The 18,959-nt window shown below is 43.3% G+C and overlaps 1 protein-coding gene across 1 annotated transcript; it reads right to left on the minus strand.

Moving 5' to 3' along the window:
- Positions 1-1,671: 1,671 nt before the first annotated feature.
- LYG2 (lysozyme g2) lies at positions 1,672-12,817 on the minus strand. Its single transcript, XM_020904103.2, has 6 exons — positions 12,565-12,817; positions 10,270-10,341; positions 7,701-7,841; positions 6,736-6,932; positions 5,689-5,827; positions 1,672-3,869 (listed from the first exon to the last, which is right to left on the minus strand). The coding sequence occupies exons 2-6, from the start codon at positions 10,310-10,312 to the stop codon at positions 3,751-3,753; spliced, it is 639 nt and encodes a 212-aa protein (XP_020759762.1). The 5' UTR covers positions 10,313-10,341; positions 12,565-12,817; the 3' UTR covers positions 1,672-3,750.
- Positions 12,818-18,959: the final 6,142 nt, after the last annotated feature.

An 18,959-nucleotide genomic window follows, 5' to 3' on the forward strand; every position in this document is an offset into this window, starting at 1 on the left:
ATAAGACGGGATGCTCACAGTCATGGCTCCATATGGTTTTGCTAGTTTCAAATGACAGTGAACAGCCTCTAGAAAGTTATTTCATTCTTTTAAAAATGAGAAAAGCTGTTTTTCTTTCAGTGATAATTACACTCAAAATGGATTTGACAAAGCTAAGCACTGGAGTGGTGTTGCTACTCTTCGCTGCTGTTAAAGTTGAGCTTGTCAATCAAACAGGAATTCAACCCCAGGCAACCAGCAAAAAAGATAAACAAGTGGAACAGAAATGAGAAGCAATTCACACCCAGATTCCGGTGGCTACTGGTGTGCAGCCCTTCTCAGGATGCCAGAGCCTGCAGATGCGTGTAAAACAGTGGTCCCTAACCTTTTTGGCACCAGGGACCGGTTTCCTGGAAGACGATGTTTCCACGGACTGGGGGTAGGGATGTGGTTTCAGGATGATTCAAGTGCATTACATTTATTGGGCACTTTATTTCTATTACTACATCAGCTCCACTTCAGATCACCAGGCATTAGATTCTGGAAGTTGGGGACCCCTGTTGTAAAGCATTCAGGCTCTTTAACCTCAAAGGCACAATCAGAAACCACACCTCCCCATCCCTTTCTGCGCTTCACATTTTTAAAGCTTCAGCCATGTTTTAACCTTTCATCTTCTTAAAAGTAAACAGTATAGCTTTTCTGAGGAATGTATTGAGTGAACCCAAGCAGCAGGAATGTCCACGTGGCATAATTCCTTTCACACTTTAATCTGTGCTTTGTTCTTTGTGTTTTGTCTCCCTCATTGGCCAGGCCTTTCTTTGTGTTCCTTTGACTAAAGTCAACCTCTCTTTCAGGCATTTGTGAGGTTTGTTTCAGGGTTGGGGGGATGGTCAGGATCTTAGTTCCCTGACCGGTGAGCAAACACGCAGGAGAAATAAGAGACATTGCTTTAATCCCTGGGTCGGGAAGATCCCCTGAAGGAGGGCATGGCAACCCACTCCAGTATTCTTGCCTGGAGAATCCATAGACAGAGGAGCCTGGTGGGCTACAGTCCATAGAATAGCAGAGTTGAGCACAACTGCAGCAACAGCACAGGCTAGAGAGAGGTTTTCTGGAGAGTGCCCCGTACGAAGCAAGGGCCTTTCTATGTCCCTAGACACTTCAGGATTCTAACTGATTTACAACTGCCAGGATCTGCACATCAACATCTACCTGGAAGTGCAGGTAAGTATACCGCTTACTTGCACGGCAGACCAGAAGAGCAAAGAATTAAACTGCTCTCCCCTCAACAGGCAGATACCTCAGTCAGTGGTTCTTAGAAGTTGATGCATAAATACTTCAGCTCCTTGTCCCTAGAGTGTAATATTAATAATTCTGCAGTGTGTGTTTTGTACAATTCCTTGATGTTTGCTTGGAGGAGCAAACTCCAGTGCCCACTGTGGTAGCCGGCTTGATGACATACATTTTATGAGTTGTCTTCCCTTCCCTGTATGCCCAAGCCACTTCATACCAGCACTCCCTGCATCACTCAAATAAACCACCTGCGCCTGAGGGTCAGGGTCAGGGTCAGGGTCAAGGTCTACTTCTATGGTAACCTAACTAAGACACCTTAAATATGGACTCTACAACATCTGGTATCTCAGCCATAAGTCATCATATTTTTTCTTGTTTTTAAATTATTTTGAAATGATCTCATCTGGGTGCACTTTATTGTTTTAGTGGAGACATTGAAGGAGTTTGCAGTTAAACGGAGAACATGTTTGTGGTTTCCCCCACAGAAGAAACCACTCTTGAGCAATGTGAATGTCTAAAAGTGTCCTGGATTGCCTCTATGCAGAGATAATAATCAAAGTATTTAACAGCTGATACAGCATGGCCTCATCTGATCACAGAAGATGCTGGCCTGTGTACTGCAGGGCTATCACACTGTTGGCTCTGCCCTAGTGAAACACGGGGTCCCAGTTCTGCCTGGGTCAAATCTTCAGGCGGGGTTGAGAGGTCACTGAGCAGAGAGGGTTTACCTGGCTTTCTCCAGGGGGGCTCAGATGTAGGTGGGTGTGATTTTTTTGGCTGTGTTGAGCCTTGGTTGCTGCTGGAGGGCTTTCTCTAGTCTCGAGAGTGGGGGCTACTCCTCGCTGCAGTGCCAGGGCTCCTCCCTGCGGTGACTTCTCTTTCTGGGGAGCACAGGCTGTGAGGCACAAGGGCTCAGCTGTTGCAGCACACAGACTCCGCGGTCTCGGAGCGGGTGGGATCTTCCCGGACCAGGGATCGAGCCCCTGTCCCCTACATGGACAGGCAGATTCTTATCCACTGGACCAGGGAAGTCAGGTGGGTATGATTTTGATTCCTCCTCAGAAAAATAAGTGATTCTTAGAAACATTCATCAAACATCTCTGACGGAAGCTAAAGGCCCAGCAGGGACCATATCGGCAGGGACTTTGAGAACTTTACAATCCAACACGTTACTGGTGTTTTCTCCTGAGTATGGAAGTAAAAGCCACACTCTACCTGAGGTTTTCTTCAGGAGGAATGTCTCTTCTCCATGGTAGTGGTCTGAGCAAGACCAAAAAGCAAAGCAGCCAGCCCCTAGGTATGAGTATGACCTGAGATAGTCCATCAGAGTCTCTCTCCTTGGATGATGAAAGTGAAACAGAGTGGTGAAAGGATGGGAGAAAAAGGCGCTGGAGTTCATTTATGCAGTGAGCGCACTAGTTCACTCATGCAGTGGGGTGATACAAAGCATGCTCAGCTGGTTCCTGCTACCCAGAGTCCAGAGTTGCCCGGGTTCTCTTCTTGTCCTTGATCTTCTCATTGGCTCAGTGAGCCTTTGATAGTCTTTCAGTAATTTCCTTTTATTGTTTAAAATTTCAAGGATTGGCTTTTACTTGCACCCAAGAACCATAACAAATTTAGGCCCAATATGCTTATCTTCAGCCATGTTTTGTGGAGAATTGACCCCTTGAAAGAGCATGTGGCAGCAACTACTGACAAAAAAGGGAAGAAAAGAAGCCAGTCCCTGGATCTTCAGCAAATAAGAGGAAGAAGACATAGGAGGCAGGAGTGGGCCTGAGGGATGCGGTGTACGTCCCTTGAGGAGGATGAGCTTCACCGAGGTTGGCTCTCAGGTGCCCAGAGAGCTCGAATTCCACCCTGGGAATTCGACGGTTTCTCCACTGTCTCCCGGGTTGGCTTATGAGTCAGGCATCCCTCACAAGCAAAGCTCTAGGGGCTTGAGCAGATGCTGGGAGGAGGTCCAAGGCTCAGGTCAGGCTCTCTTCTTATTAGTAATTCTGGTAAGACAAGGAGCAGGTGGGCATTGAAATCATGAGCTAGGACTTCCTGGTTGTCCAGTGGTTAAGACTCTGTGCTTCTACTGCAGGGGGCACAGGTTCAATCCCTCCTGATGGAACTAAGATCCCACATGCCATGTGGTGTAGTCAAGAAAAGAAAAATCGTGGGCTAAAATGAGGCCCTGCTGGAATAGGTAGACTTATTCCTAAGAATATGGTAAGAATACATCACTTACTATGATTTTCACTTTTACTGCACAGTAATTATGCATATATCTATATATATCTCACGGGAACCATAATGTGAACTGGGGGGATTTTCCTTTTCTCTATGCTTATTTGCATGAAGAAGAGTAGGAAATGGATTTTTTGTCTTAAGTGTAACCATTCCTTTGCCAGCACTGGGTACAACACAACCTTATCAAATCCTCAAAGGGTCCGTATGAGTACCTGCCGGCCTGGCCTAGCCATGGAGCTTTGTCTAGAAGCCGTGTTTCTTATAGAATTTAGCTCGGGCTAAAATATCATTGACATAGTCAGCCTGTATGTCTGCGGAGGTGGCAATGGCTTCAGTTCCTGACTTGAAGGCTGAGAGACCACCTGAAATGAAACCAGAGGTTCAGGTTGAAAAATTAACTTTCAGCAGAAGTAAGCTATGAGCAAATCTCCAAAAGCACAGCCCCAGATCTTCTTTCCCCCTTCTTCCCCTCCTAAAACGATCTATTTCCTCAAGAGTCACTGAGAAAATTCCAGATTGCTTTCCTTCTGTCTCTCTTTTTCTAGAGGCTTTTGTTTTCTTGCTGCAAAAGTCAGATTTGCTTCTCATTTCTTTACCAATCTTCACTCTGAGAATACTTGTAACATTGTCTCCGTCATTCAATAACTCATTTATTCACTCACTCATGCATTCAATAAATGTTTTTAAGCAACTATTGTGCACCAGGAAGGGTGCCACGCTGACTTGCACGCTGCACAGTGATGCCCGAGACATGCTCATTTCTTTGTAGGTGTATGCGTGCAGTGTGCATGTGTGTGTTATACACCCTAGAAGGTTAATCTTCAACAGTTACTCATGTGTTTAACATAACCATGCTCTTCTTGGATGTCTAGAGAAAAAGACCCCTGGTCCTGATCCCTGCCTCCTAGGAAATTGAAATAGAATATAGAAACTGTTTATTCAAAAATCAGGCTGTAAAGTGTGGAAGGAGAGAGGTACGTGCATATGATGGGTCCACAGGAGGTATGGTTGGATGTGAAAGAAGAAGGAACTAGGGAAACTCAGAAAACAATCTGGTTGTTCTGGCCAAGATGACTGGATCTATTATGGTGCCTTCCACAGAGACAGAAAATACAGAAGAAAAAGCAAATGTATAATGGGAGGCTAGTGAGTTAATTCGCTTCCCTGTGGCTCATCTGGTAAAAAAAAACCCACCTCCCAATGCAGGAGATGCAAGAGATGTGGGATCCCTGGGTTGGGAAGATTCCTTGGAGAAGGAAATGGCAACACTCTCCAGTATTCTTGCCTGGGAAAGCACATGGACAGAGGAGCCTGGTGGGCTACAGTCCGTGGGGTTGAAAAGAGTCAGGTATGACTAAGCAAGCAGGCAAAGTGAGTTAATTCAGTCTGGGAGACACTGAACTTGAGGTGGTCTGTGATCAGCCTAGAAGGCATCTTTCCCTGGACACATCATGATAATTAGAGCCCTGCTGTCACTGAGGATGCTCATGGGGTGAACATGTATTCCAACAGTTCAGAAAGTGTGCAACAGTTTCTTGCACCAGGGAGAAAAAAAATCCATCAGAGAAAGGGAAACATATTCTTTTAAACAATCACACTAACTCTCAGGGCATCACTCAGTGGCTCAGGACCAATGAGAAGACTTCCCTGGTGGTCCAGTGGTTAAAAATCCCCTGCCAAGCCAGGGGACACAGGTTTGATCCCTGGTCCTGGAATATCCCACATGCCATGAGAGCAACTAAGCCTGTGAACCACAACTACTGAGCCCGTGCTCTGGAGCTCCCGAGCCACAGCTACTGAGCGCATGTGCCGCAGCTTCCGAAGCCCGCCCACCACGCCTCCGCCGCGAGAAGCCTGTGCACCGCAGCTGGCGAGCAGCCTCCAGTTGCCACAACCGGAGAAAATCCTGCATGCAGCAACGAAGACCCAGCGCAGCATAAATAAACGAATGCTTTTTAAAAAAGGAGAACCAAGGAGAGATGTAAAAGGAACCCCAACGTCTGGCCGAAGGAAATGGAAGCAGAAAAGAAGACCGCTCCAGGGAGCTCAGTGCTTCGGAGAGCGTTCAGGCTCCTCGCAGGCCCAGAGTTGCCCCGGCGGGCACAGGCCCAGGAATGCCCAGGGCACACCGGCCTCCGGGGCTCTTACCACTCTCTAAACAGCACTGCACATCCGGCCTACCTTTGAGGTGCTGAGCCGCACTCCAGCCGGGGAATTTTTTCTGGGTTGCCTTAATTCTGTCTGTGAGAATCCCAACAGCCTGCAAAAGGTGTTCTTTGCCATCCCAGGTACCGACAGGACGATGAATTTTTTTATCAAGCTAGAAAATTCAGATAAGAATGTCAGCATCTGATTGGAGCAACACAGGTTTCTGCTGTCCTGCTTTCTGTTCCTTATGTTCAAGGTCATGGGCACCGCCTTGCCCCTTTTATGTTTCCACAGAATCAATTCTAAATGTCCTTTCTTTCACGGGAAAGAGTCTGAAAAACAAAGTGAGATTTGGGAGAACTGGGTGTGGCGTAGTTTTAGTTAAGCACTCAAATATTAACAAATAAATAAAGGAAAAAGTTGTTTTAAAACAAATAATGAGCACCCAAAGCCTAGATATTTGCAGTCAAAAGTATCTTTTTTCTAAGTGGGGAGACTGGAAGTCTGGGTTTCTCAGACCATTCAAAATAAAGCCTGGTGGAATTCCCTGGTGGTCCAGTGGTTGGGATTTGGTGCCTTCGCTTCCGGGGCCCAGGTTCAATCCCTGGTCAGGGAACAAAGATCCTACAAGCTGTGTGACACAGCCAAAAAATAATTAAATGTGAATTTTAAAATAAATACAATAATAAAAGCCTGGAAGAAAATATTCTGAAAATTTGGGTCCCCTTCCTCCAAATTGCCTAATGAACAATTTGGTTCAAGTAAGACTTCATTACAGTGTTTTAATCTACATGGATGAAATTTACTATTTCATGAACCTCAACTGGATACTGGTAATAGTGCCCTTTTTCATAAGATTTTCTCAATTTAAGTGCATTGCATAGTATTCATTGCAAATTGTAGTTATAAAACCCGTAAGATACTTTTTAAAAAAGGTATCAAATAACTGGTATATCTTGACATGTTACAGAATTACCAGCAGAAACCATGCAAGTAGCAGTGTTTTAAAGCCTAGGATAAATGCAAATAATCTATCAGGAAGGATGGAGTGGGGCTGATGGAAAGCTTCTGGCTGAGTACCTGCATCAGGCCAAATTTAAGTCCTGTGTGGTCCCAGCCATCCAGCAGGATGGTTCCACCATGACTTTCTCTAGAGATGATGGCTGCAATGAGAGCAGGGTCCACGCAGTGCCGCAGTCCAATTTCTTTGATCAGAATTTGGTAAGACTGTAAGGCCTTCAAATCCATCTCCGCAAACATCTCAGAACCACGGATGCCTGCGTCAATAGAAAATAAACTGTGTTCTCCACTTCATAAGAGGACTCTTTTTCAGTTTAGTAAGTTAGCCCCAGCTCCTGATCGTAGCCCCTCAGGCTTGGGACAACCGTTTTAGGACATTTTTGATCTTTGCATAAAGCCGCAAAGGTCCATAGCCCCAGATGGATACCACTTTCACTTTCTTTATTGTTCTTCTGTTTTCTGCCACATTTGGTGCAAGAGGGGAAGCCTTGGACGTGAAGTCAGCCAACCTAAGTTTGAGTCTGGTTCTGCTACTACCTAGCCCCGGAACCTTGGGAAGTCCCTCCTCCTTGGTAAGCCTCAGTTGTCTGATCTGTAAATTGGGAAGGTAGGATTAGATTGACCTTGCAGTTGCTTCAAACTCTGACATGCTAATGCTGAGACAACGTAAGGAGTCTTTGGAACAGAAGACCGAGAGAGGACATACAGAGAGCCTTGCCTCAAGCGTTCATGTTGTAACATGAAGTAAATACAACAACAAACCAAAAAACAAAGCCAGAATTTGACATTTTACTAAAGCAATCATTTTAATATGTAGAAATAAAGCCATCTGGATCGGGTTTGGAAAGGATGAAGGGAAAACAGAAGAAGTTTGTTAGATGGGTCAGGATTCGGTTTTCCTCTAGTTTTTAATTTTGATAATACTGCTATAAAAATGAACTTCTCAGAATTAAGCTACTTCCTAAGAAAGAATCTGAAAATGATGAAAGGAGGCTAGCCAGATGCTTGCATGGCCTCACACTCACCGCAGGCAACCAGCCTGGTGTTATCACAGGGGACACCAGGGGTGTCCATGGTCATGATGTCGCCGTAGCAGCCATGGTACAGGCGGAAGTGCAGGCGAGGACTCATGGTGTGAGTGGAGGCGTGTGAGCCCCTGGAAGTGCCTGTGGGGCAGGATGGTAATTCACATGAAGCCTTCGAGGAAACACTGCTCAAGCTGCTCTCATGAGTGTTACTAAACCAATGGCAAAGCCATAGGCTTAATCCTCCCAAACCCCTCTCCAAACCCCAGAATGGCTCACTAGACAGAACAGAACAGAAGATTCCCCCTTCCCACTCTAGTTCAACCTTAAAAAAGTTGAATACTACCCTTAATTTTAAACGCTGTCCGAAGTATTATGACAATCAGTTCTTACAGGTCTCAAAAACATTTGCTGCAATCTTCATCAGAACGAAAACTGCCAATAAAATTTTAAGTAAAAACTTGGAGAAAATTTTTAAGAACACCTCTGACACAAATGCTTTTGGAAATGTAAACATCTGAATTCATAATGGCTTTTGTTTAGGAAGATAAGAAAGAAGAGTATCATTCACTTAAAGAAAGAAGGGTATCATTCACTTAGTAATTTGATATCATTTTACTACGAAGTTGAGTTTCTATCTAAGACTAATTAAGAAACTTGGAAATAAAATTTAACTTACCATAAAATTTAAGTTAAATCTATTCTTATTTTTTATTTTGTTATTATGAAGTGAGTTTCTATTTACTGAAGGAGATAAGAAGCTTGTCTATAAGTTGAAAAGTTTCTTCTAGTAGTTCTTATGATGGCTGAATTGTGCCTTAAGACCACAACTTTTTTTTGTAAGAAATTATATTTGTTAAAACATTTGCTGTAAAAACCTATGTTTCACTTAGTGTTGTGAATGGTGTTCTTAACTAGAGAGGTAGATTTTACTCTTTTCCCATAGATCTAGTTCTGATTAACCAGACAGTATAAATTCTAGAGACTTTCTTAGAATTAGGCACAAAGTCAGTGGAACTCTTCCTTGCAAATGTTTAGTCACTAAATCATGCCTGGCTCTTTTGTGATCCCATGGGCTGTAGCCCACCAGGCTCCTCTGTCAATGGGATTTCCCCGGCAAGAGTACTGGAGCAGACCGCCATTTCCTTTTCCAGGGGATCTTCCCAACCCAGGGATCGAACCCATGTCTCCCACATTGGTAGGCAGATAAGTTAGGTAATATTTATCTTCAAAGGAAAGCAAAGCAACTCTAAAGATTAACTCTTCACAAGTATGTGATTTTTAAAAAGCAAAACTCATCAAAACAAATAACAAATACAGGCATAATCTTCTCTCTCCCATCTACAAACAGACAAAAAAGGAATTAAAAAATGAACCAAAATGGCAGAGAGTGAAACTATCAAATAAACTCAGGATGCTGAGAAAGCCTATCTAGATTATAGAAGCAGCGTAAACCAACAAAGCCCTTACATTTCTTTAAGCTGTGTGGATTCCCATGTGAGGCAGAGAGCAGGAGATCGCCTCGACTCCCCTCTTGGCCCTTGGTGTTTTACAATGTTCGTGCCTACAGGGTGTGTGTGAAATACATATGAGTGAATGAATGGACAGAGTCCCACGATGCAGATCACATGTAAAATTGAAGCATGGGTTGTAAAGTAATTGGCCTCCAATTAAAATAAATTAATTAATTAAAAAAATTTTGAAGCATGGGGTTTGAGAGCGAGGGTGCAGACAGAAGACATACATCCAGAATCTGACCACTTCTCTTCACATCTGCTAACACAATAGCCAAAATCAGCATCGTAACTGGTCTGGTTTAATGTTCAGCCTCTTAACTGACCTCCCCACTCCACTCTTGAAGTCTATTTTGATCTTATGAATATTTCTATAATAAAATAAATTACATCAAATAGAGAAAAAGACATTCTAAAAAATGAAAAACAAAAACTCTATGCATGCATGCTAAGTCATTTAAGTTATATCCGCCTCTTTGCAACCCTATGAACTGTAGCCTGCCAGGGTCCTCTGTCCATGGGATTCTCCAGGCAAGATTACTGGAGTGGATTGCCATGTTCTCCAAAGGATCTCCCCGACCCAGAGACTGAAACTGCATCTCTCCCGTCTCCTGCATCGGCAGGCGGGTTCCTTACCACTAGTGCCGCCTGGGAAGCACTTCCACCGTCATGTACCTTCCCAGATGCCTTTTTGGTCTCATCATACTGACTGAGTGTGAACTCTTTCTTCTAAACTCCTCCCAGACTAGAATTTTTCTATTTACTCATATAACTCTTATTTACTGTCCGGAATTGAGAGTTTCCTCTTCATATGTCTTGCCTAACAAAGCACTGTTCCATAATCTCCCACTGATAACACCTCCACTTGCTTGGCAAGAAAACCCTCTTAATTATAGAAATAAGCAGCTGATTCATGGCTGGGCCTGTCAGGAGAGCCCACCCCCAACCCCATGACATATAATCACGGCCATTTCTGATTTATGACTGGGCTGGATGGGGCTAGATGTTTTTGTGGACACCTTGCAAACAGTGATAAATGTCAATCAAGGACTTACCAATGAGGACAAAAAGGCCCCCAAACAGGGCAAAAGATAGCATGGTAGGTGGTGACTTGTATCCTCCAGCACCTGTGGTGATTCAAAAGAGAAACTGGTTAATTTTAAAACTTGAAAGTTTCCTAAAGAAACTAGTTTCGATTTTCTTAAAAAAGGTTTCTTTTCAATTCAGTGCCCTTTTTTTTGTTTCCAAGATATTATTCTCATAGACTCAGTTCATTGGATCACTCTCTATCCTAAGCACCAACTCCCAACTCATTTTAACCAGCTTTTATACTGACATGAACCCATGAACATCTTTTTAAATTTATTTTAAAATTGGGTCATAATTGCTTTACAATGTTGTTTTGGTTTCTGCTATAAAGTGACCTGAATCAACCATGTTGTTGCTGTTTATTCACTAAGACATGTCCAACTCTTGCAGCCCCAGGAATTGTAGCCCCACCAGGCTCCTCTGTCTGTAGGATTTTCCAGGCAAGAATACTAGAGCGGGTTGCCATTTCTTCTTCCAAGGGATCTTCCTGACCCAGGGATCTAACCTACTTCTCCTGCTTTGGTAGGCAGGTTCTTTACCTCTGAGCACCAAGGAAGCCCAAATCAGTCATCAGGTCAGTTCAGTTCAGTCGCTCAGTCATGTCCGACTCTTTGCGACTCCATGGACTGCAGCACGCCAGGCCTCTCCATCACCAACTCCCTGAGCTTACTCAAACTCATGTCCATTGAGTCATCACCTTCTCCTCCCACGTCCAATCTTTCCCAGCATCAGGGTCTTTTCAAATGAGTCAGTTCTTTGCATCAGGTGTCCAAAGTATTGGAGTTTCAGCTTCAGCATCAGTCCTTCCAGTGAATATTCAGGACTGATTTCCTTTAGGATGGACTGGTTGGATCTCCATGTAGTCCAAGAGACTCTCAAGAGTCTTCTCCAACATCACAGTTCAAAAGCACCAATTCTTTGGCGCTCAGCTTTCTTTATAATCCAACTCTCATATCCATACATGACTACTGGAAAAACCATAGCCTTGACTAGACGGACCTTTGTTGGCAAAGTAATGTCTCTGCTTTTTAATATGCTGTCTAGTTTGCTCATAACTTTTCTTCCAAGGAGCAAGCATCTTTTAATTTCATGGCTGCAGTCACCATCTGCATAGGTATACATATATCCCCTCCCTCTTCAGCCTCCCTCCCACCCTCCTGTTCCACCCCTCTTGATCATCACAGGAGTCTATGAACAACTACTTACATGTGTTACCTACACACACACTCCCATCCATCTACAAACAAGGTCACACCACAATTTTGTTCCTATGCTTGTACTAGTCTCCTTAGAAAATCAAAAGAAACCACTTTTAATAAGAGGAACCTTTTATAATGAGTATATATTGGCTTTCACAGGGACGTTCATTTGTCATAACCGGCAGATGTACACTTAAGATTTCTGCACAACACATACTGAACTCTAATATCTTCAAGCTGAACTTATAGGAGTGTGATGATGTCTGTGATTTATTTTGAAATACATTTTAAAAGAAGATGAATGGATTGAAGGCTAGAGTAGTGAAAAAATGAATAGGTATGTGAAAAGACAAGTATAGAAAGGCATTAATTGTAAAATATAAATTTATAGGCATATGCTTGGTCTTCTGATGGCATCACTGACTCAACAGACATGAGTTTGAGTAAACTCCAGGAGTTGGTGATGGACAGGGAGGCCTGGTGTGCTGTGGTCCATGGGGTCGCCAAGAGTCGGACATGACTGAGCAACTGAACTGAACTGGTTGGTCTTCCAATTGTTAAAAATCTTCCAACTTTGCTGTTTGTTTGAAATCTGTCAAAATAAATGCTTTTCTTTTTAAAGATGCAGAACTTAAAAAAAAAAAAAAAGAGGAACCTTGGCGATCATGACTCAGAAGAGGTTTGCTGTGCTGCATCCTTCCTCCATGGGCTCGATCCTTGGTTTCATTCAAAAAGCAGCTCATGTGTTTTACAAGATAGAACAAGGCTAGGGCTCCAAACTGCTCTCCATACTGGCTGTACTGGGAGATTAGGACTGACAGGTACACACTGCCCTGTGTAACTCAGGTAGCTAGTGGAAACCTGCTCTATAGCACAGGGCGCTCCCTGGCATCTGTGACCTACAGGAGTGGGATGGGGGGGGGGGAGTTGGGGAGGAAGACTTGGTAGGGAGGGGGTGTATGTATACTTGTCGCTGATGCACTTCATCGTACGGCAGAAACTAACACAGCATTGCAAAGCAATTAAACTCCAATTAGAAAACAAAATAAAGCTAGGACTAACCTGGTTTGGGACTTTGCAGAGAAAAATCTCTCGTCTCTGTTTGAGAAGGTCTTCTGAACTCAGCAGCAACCTGTCAGGACTTTACACAGTGGTGGCCTTGGTCCTGTAACATAGGTTGGTTTCAGTTCGAAAATTCATGAGCAAATTTCCTTCTTCCTGGCTTCAATCCACCGCCTTCAGTGCAGCTCTTGAGCCGTGGAGGAGCTTTTAAACACCAGCATGCATACTTGCCCGCCTCTCTCACCTTCATCCTGTACCTCCGATCTGGGAGGAGCTTTATATATGCTTTAAAGCCCTCTCTATAAACCGCTGACCTCATTAGGCCTGATTATAATGGTACTCGGGCTAGGTGGCCCTTTTAATAAAAGGATTTGAAAGCATACATTAACCACTATTAATCAATTAATCTAATGAACCCCCAAGTTGTACTGGAGGTATACATTTGGTGGACTGTTTCTGGGTTTCTAAAATTGTGCGAGGCAAACATCTTCTGAATGTGAGAACAAGAAACAGATAATTAGCCTAAAAAAGATAAATAAATAGGAAATACCAGCAGCTGCCACTCTTGGCTTGTTTCCCTGAAATGCTAAGCCTCCTGCTCTTTGTTCTTCATTCCACAGTCACAAGGTCCTTTTGGCTCTTTGCTCCAATTCTGCCTCTGACAAGCATATCTAAGAGTGTCTGCCTGCTCTTGAGATGTCAGTGAAAAGCTAGGGACTAGAAACATGGGTACTGGTTTCCCAAACTTCTGAAAAAATGTGAAAACAAAATTTGGCCAGGGATGAACATTTCTTCGAGGATGGACTGTCTTCATACTGATTTGTAGGAAGAGATGGAGCTCATTGTGCAGCTCCAGAAACAGGAAGTGGAAGGGATGTTCTTTTTTTTTTTTGTCTGCACTGGGTCTTTGTTGTGGCACTCAGGCCTCTCTTTAGTTTTGGCACAGGGCCTTAGCTGCCTCGCAGTTTGTGGGATCTTAGTTCCCTGACCAGGGATGGAACCCACATCCCCTGCCTTGGAAGGCAGATTCTTAACCAATAGACCACCAGGGAAGTCCTGGGCAAAGTACATTTCCCAGAGGGGAGGAGAGTCTGACACGGGTGCTGCCACCAGTGTGAGAAGTCTCTAAGACTGTACAGACCCTTTCATTCATCCCCAGCTGCAGAGGTGTGAGGGAGACTGGTCAGGAGACAAGCGACTTCCAGGCTCCCTGGCAGTGAGCAACCACATCTCCTGGGAAAAGCTGATCTCTGTTCCACCCACTGCACTAGCTGCTGCCCGGATCTGCCTCTGGTTTGTAGAAGAGTCTGCCCTTCACACGGCCTCCAGCCTTGCATTCCAGGGAAGAAGGGTGGGGCTGTCCTGACTGATGGTGCTCCTGCCCCGGCCATCAGGAAGATGACTCGTGCGGGCCCTGCCCCACCACTGCTGTCAACGTCAGGGCCACTCTTCACACAGTGGTTTGGCGTGGGTCCAGCTGCTCCCAGGTGGCCCTCGGGAATGCGTGGGCTACCACCAGTGACTGTGGCACCAGCTCATAGCCTTCCCAGTGCCAGGGTTTCTGTGGGGCTTACCAGCTGGGAGTAAGGAGAGAGATCAAGAAAGGGAGAAGAACAAGTAGAGAAGAGTTAAATTAGGTAAGAGATATGGGGTAGAGGCTAAAGCTGTCTCTAGAGAATAAAAGAAATCATAAAACATAGAGAGGACTGTTGAATGTGGAGCTGAGTTTATTCTTCTCCCTGTTTTCAGAGAAGGGGCCTCCAGTCCTTCCAGGTATGAAGGTCTTAATGTCTAGGCCCTCTGCAGTTTAAAAAATGGCTTTCAAAGTCATGTGGATTATGAAGCTTTGCCCAAGTTATGAGACTACAGATGAGCATTTATTTGACACCCATTGTCCACTAGAGTTGCTGTGGACATTGTATCATTTGATCCTCCCAATGACCTTGTGAGGTCGGTATTGTCCTTTATTTTAGAGATGAGGAAAACGAGACTCAGAGAAGTTAAGCAACTTATCAAAGGTTATGCATGTAGGACATGGCAAAGCTGGGATGTGAACCCAGGACTGTAAAATTCCAAAATCCACGTTCTTCTACTGCATCAGAGGTACTGGCACTGTGGTCCAGTGACCCCAGAGAGTGATTACCCTAACAGGCTCAACTCAACCAGTTTGCACACAAAGCATTATCTGTGGTCTGAGTAAATAATTTCAGTCACAGGTTACCAGTCATTCAAGTAGATCCTGTTGTAATTTTTAAACACAAATGAGTATGAGTCAGCGTATCCTCGATGTCCACTTGTCACTGTACCTCTCTCCATCAACAGCAATGGTAGCTAACATGCATTGAATTTGCACAGCAAGCCTAGTGGAATAATAGTGAGGGGTACAGCCTAGGCCTGAACCCAGATTGGTTGCACTCTAAAACCTTACTCTTTTTAAAAAAATTATTTTATTGAAGTATAGTTGATTTACACTGTCATGTTAATTCTGCCATATAGCAAAATGATTGTTATACATATATACATTCTTTCTCATATTCTTTTCCAATATGGTTTATCACAGGATATTGAATATAATCCCTTCTGCTATACAGTAGGACCTTGTTGTTTATCCATTTTACATATAATAGTTTGTATCTGCTAACCCCAAACTCCCTACTGCCTGCTTGGCAACCACAAGTTTGCTGTCTATGTCTGTGAAGTCTATTGCTGTTTCATAGATAAATTTGTGTCATTTATTATTTTTATTACTTAGGCTGCACAGCTTGTGGGATCTTAGTTCCCCCACCAGGGATTGGACCCACACCCTCAGAAGTGAAAACTTGGAGTCCTAACCTAATTCTCACCAGGGAATTCCCGGTGTCATATTTTAGATTCTGTCCATAAGAGATATATGATTATTTGTCTTTCTCCGTCTGACTTCACTTAGTTTGATAATCTCTAGGTTCATCTGTGTTTCTGCACATGGCATTATTTCATTCTTCTTTAGGGTTGAGTAGTATTCCACTGTGTGTATGCACCACATCTTTTCCATTCATTGCCAATGGACATTTAGGTTGTCTCATGTCATGGCTATTGTAAATAGTGCTACTATGAACACTAGGGTGCATGTATCTTTTCAAATTATAGTCTTCTCTGACTATATCCCCAGAAGTGGAGTTTCTGGATAATACGGCAACTCTAGTTTTAATTTTTTGAGGGACCTCCATACTGTTTTCCATAGCAGCTGCACCAATATACATTCCCTAAAACCTAATTCTTTTTTTATTCATTCATTTATTTATTTTTGGTTGTGCTGGGTCTTCATTGTTGCACAGGCTCTCTCTAGTTGCTGCAAGTGGGGGCTCACTCTCTGCTGTGGGGCACGGGCTTCTCGTTGTTGTGACTTCTCTTGTGGCAGGGCACAGGTTTTAGGAGCACAGGCTTCAGTAGTTGTGGCACACGGGCTTAGCTGCTCTGCAGCATGTGAAATCTTCCCAGACCATGGAACAAACCCATGTACTCGGCACTGGCATGCCGATTCTTATTCACTGTACCACCAGGGAAGTTCTAAAGCCTAGTTATTAACCATTGCAATCTACTGACCCAATGGATGATTAAATCCAAGTGCTATCATATGAGGATCTTAGTTGTTGTTCAGTTGCTCAGTCATGTCTGACTCTGTGACCCCGTGGACTGCAGCACGCCAGGGTTCCCTGTCTTCTACTATATCCAGGAGTCTGCCCAAACTCAAGTCCATTGAGTCAGTGACGCCATCCAACCATCTCATCCTCTGTCATCCCCTTCTCCTCCTGCCCTCAATCTTTCCCAGCATCAGGGTCTTTTTCAATAACTTGGCTCTTCACATCAAGTAACCAAAGTATTGGAGCTTCTTAGTAATTTTTGGATGATATTAGTAATTTTTGATATTTTGAAAGGAATTTACTGAATTTACTGAATGATTCTCCATCTCTTCCTAGTGATGCCAAAAATGACTCTGCACATGAGTTGTACTCATGCTGCCAGAAGGGGCTTGAGGGGAACTTGTCACCTGCTATAATCTCCCTCATTCCCCAGGCTTCCAAAATAAAAATACACTCTACATGCATGCAATGTCCTTGCTGTGCAAACAAAACTCTATGACCAATCCCCTGACCTCATGACCCTTCCAATCAGTTGTCTGCCTCTCAAACTTCACAATATAGCAAATCTCTGGTAGCCTCTTGCAGAAGGATCCCTGGCCTGGACGTCTAGAGACCCAGCTCCCAGTCTCTGATACTCCACTAACCAGCTGAGAGTAGCCAACAGGGCAGACTCCACTTTCCCATTTATAGAGTCAAAAAGTTGGATGAGACCAGATGATCAATGAGATCTCCTCTGACTCCCACCATCTTCTGGAGTTGGTGAGTCAAGTGTGTCTGGATCTAGGAGAGGGAATAAACATGGGAGGTTGAGGAGAAAGTGAGTTGTAACTTTGGAGTTCTTGCAGGAAAAGATAAGCACACATCCTTTTACTCTGCTATCTTGTGGGCCTTTGACTGTGTGGATCACAACAAACTGTGGAAAATTCTTAAAGAGATGGAAATACCAGACCACCTTACCTGCCTCCTGAGAAATCTGTATGCAGGTTAAGAAGCAACAGTTAGAACTGGACATGGAACAACAGACTGGTTCCAAATTGGGAAAGGAGTATATCAAGGCTGTATATTGTCACCTACTTATTTAACTTATATGCAGGGCACATCATGAGAAATGCCAGGCTGGATGAAGCATGAGCTGGAATCAAGATTGCCAGGAGAAATATCAATAATCTCAGATAAGTAGATGACACCACCCTTATGGCAGAAAGCAAAGAAGAAATAAAGAGCCTCTTGATGAAAGTGGAAGAAGAGAGTGAAAAAGCTGGCTTAACACTCAACATTCAGAAAACTAAGATCATGGCATCCAGTCCCATAACTTCATGACAAATAGATGGGGAAACAATGGAAACAGTGAGAGACTTTATTTTCTTGGGCTCCAAAATCACTGCAGATGGTGACTGCAGCCATGAAATGAAAAGATGCTTGCTCCTTGGAAGAAAAGCTATGACCCACCTAGACAGCATATCAAAAAGCAGAGACATTACCAACAAAGATCCATCTAGTCAAAGCTATAGTTTTTTCAGTAGTCATATATGGATGTGAGAGTTGGACTATAAAGAAAGCTGAGCGCCAAAGAATTGATGCTTTTCAACTGTGGTGTCAGAGAAGACTCTTGCAAGTCCCTTGGACTGCAAGGAGATCCAACCAATCCATCCTAAAGGAAATCAGTCCTGAATATTCATTGGAAGGACTGATGCTGAAGCTGAAACTCCAATTCTTTGGCCACCTGATGCAAAGAACTGACTCCTTGGAAAAGACCCGGATTCGGGCAGAAAAAGAAGTAAAAGGAATCCAGATAGGAAAAGAAGTGAAACTCTCTCTGTTTGCAGATAACATGATCCTCTACATAGAAAATCCTAAAGACTCTATCAGAAAATTACTAGAGCTAATCAATGAATACAGTAAAGTTGCAGGATATAAAATTAACACACAGAAATCTCTTGCATTCCTATACACTAACAATGAGAAAACAGAAAGAGAAATTAAGGAAACAATACCATTCACCATTGCAACAAAAAGAATAAAATACTTAGGAGTATATCTACCTAAAGAAACAAAAGACCTATACATAGAAAACTATAAAACACTGATGAAAGAAATCAAAGAGGACACAAACAGATGGAGAAATATACCGTGTTCGTGGATTGGAAGAATCAATATCGTCAAAATGGCTATACTACCCAAAGCAATCTATAGATTCAATGCAATCCCTATCAAACTACCAACGGTATTTTTCACAGAACTAGAACAAATAATTTCACAATTTGTATGGAAATACAAAAAACCTCGAATAGCCAAAGTAATCCTGAGAAAGAAGAATGGAACTGGAGGAATCAATCTGCTTGACTTCAGACTCTACTACAAAGCCACAGTCATCAAGACAGTATGGTACTGGCACAAAGACAGAAATATAGATCAATGGAACAGAATAGAAAGCCCAGAGATAAATCCACGCACCTATGGATACCTTATCTTCGACAAAGGAGGCAAGGATATACAATGGAAAAAAGACAACTTCTTTAACAAGTGGTGCTGGGAAAACTGGTCAACCACCTATAAAAGAATGAAACTAGAACACTTTCTAACACCATACACAAAAATAAACTCAAAATGGATTAAAGATCTAAACATAAGACCAGAAACTATAAAACTCCTGGAGGAGAACATAGGCAAAACACTCTCCAACATAAACTACAGCAGGATCCTCTATGACCCACATCCCAGAATATTAGAAACAAAAGCAAAAATAAACAAATGGGACCTAATGAAACTTAAAAG

The sequence above is a fragment of the Odocoileus virginianus genome, chromosome 2 (assembly GCF_023699985.2).
Source record: "Odocoileus virginianus isolate 20LAN1187 ecotype Illinois chromosome 2, Ovbor_1.2, whole genome shotgun sequence".
Classification (NCBI taxonomy): domain Eukaryota; kingdom Metazoa; phylum Chordata; class Mammalia; order Artiodactyla; family Cervidae; genus Odocoileus; species Odocoileus virginianus.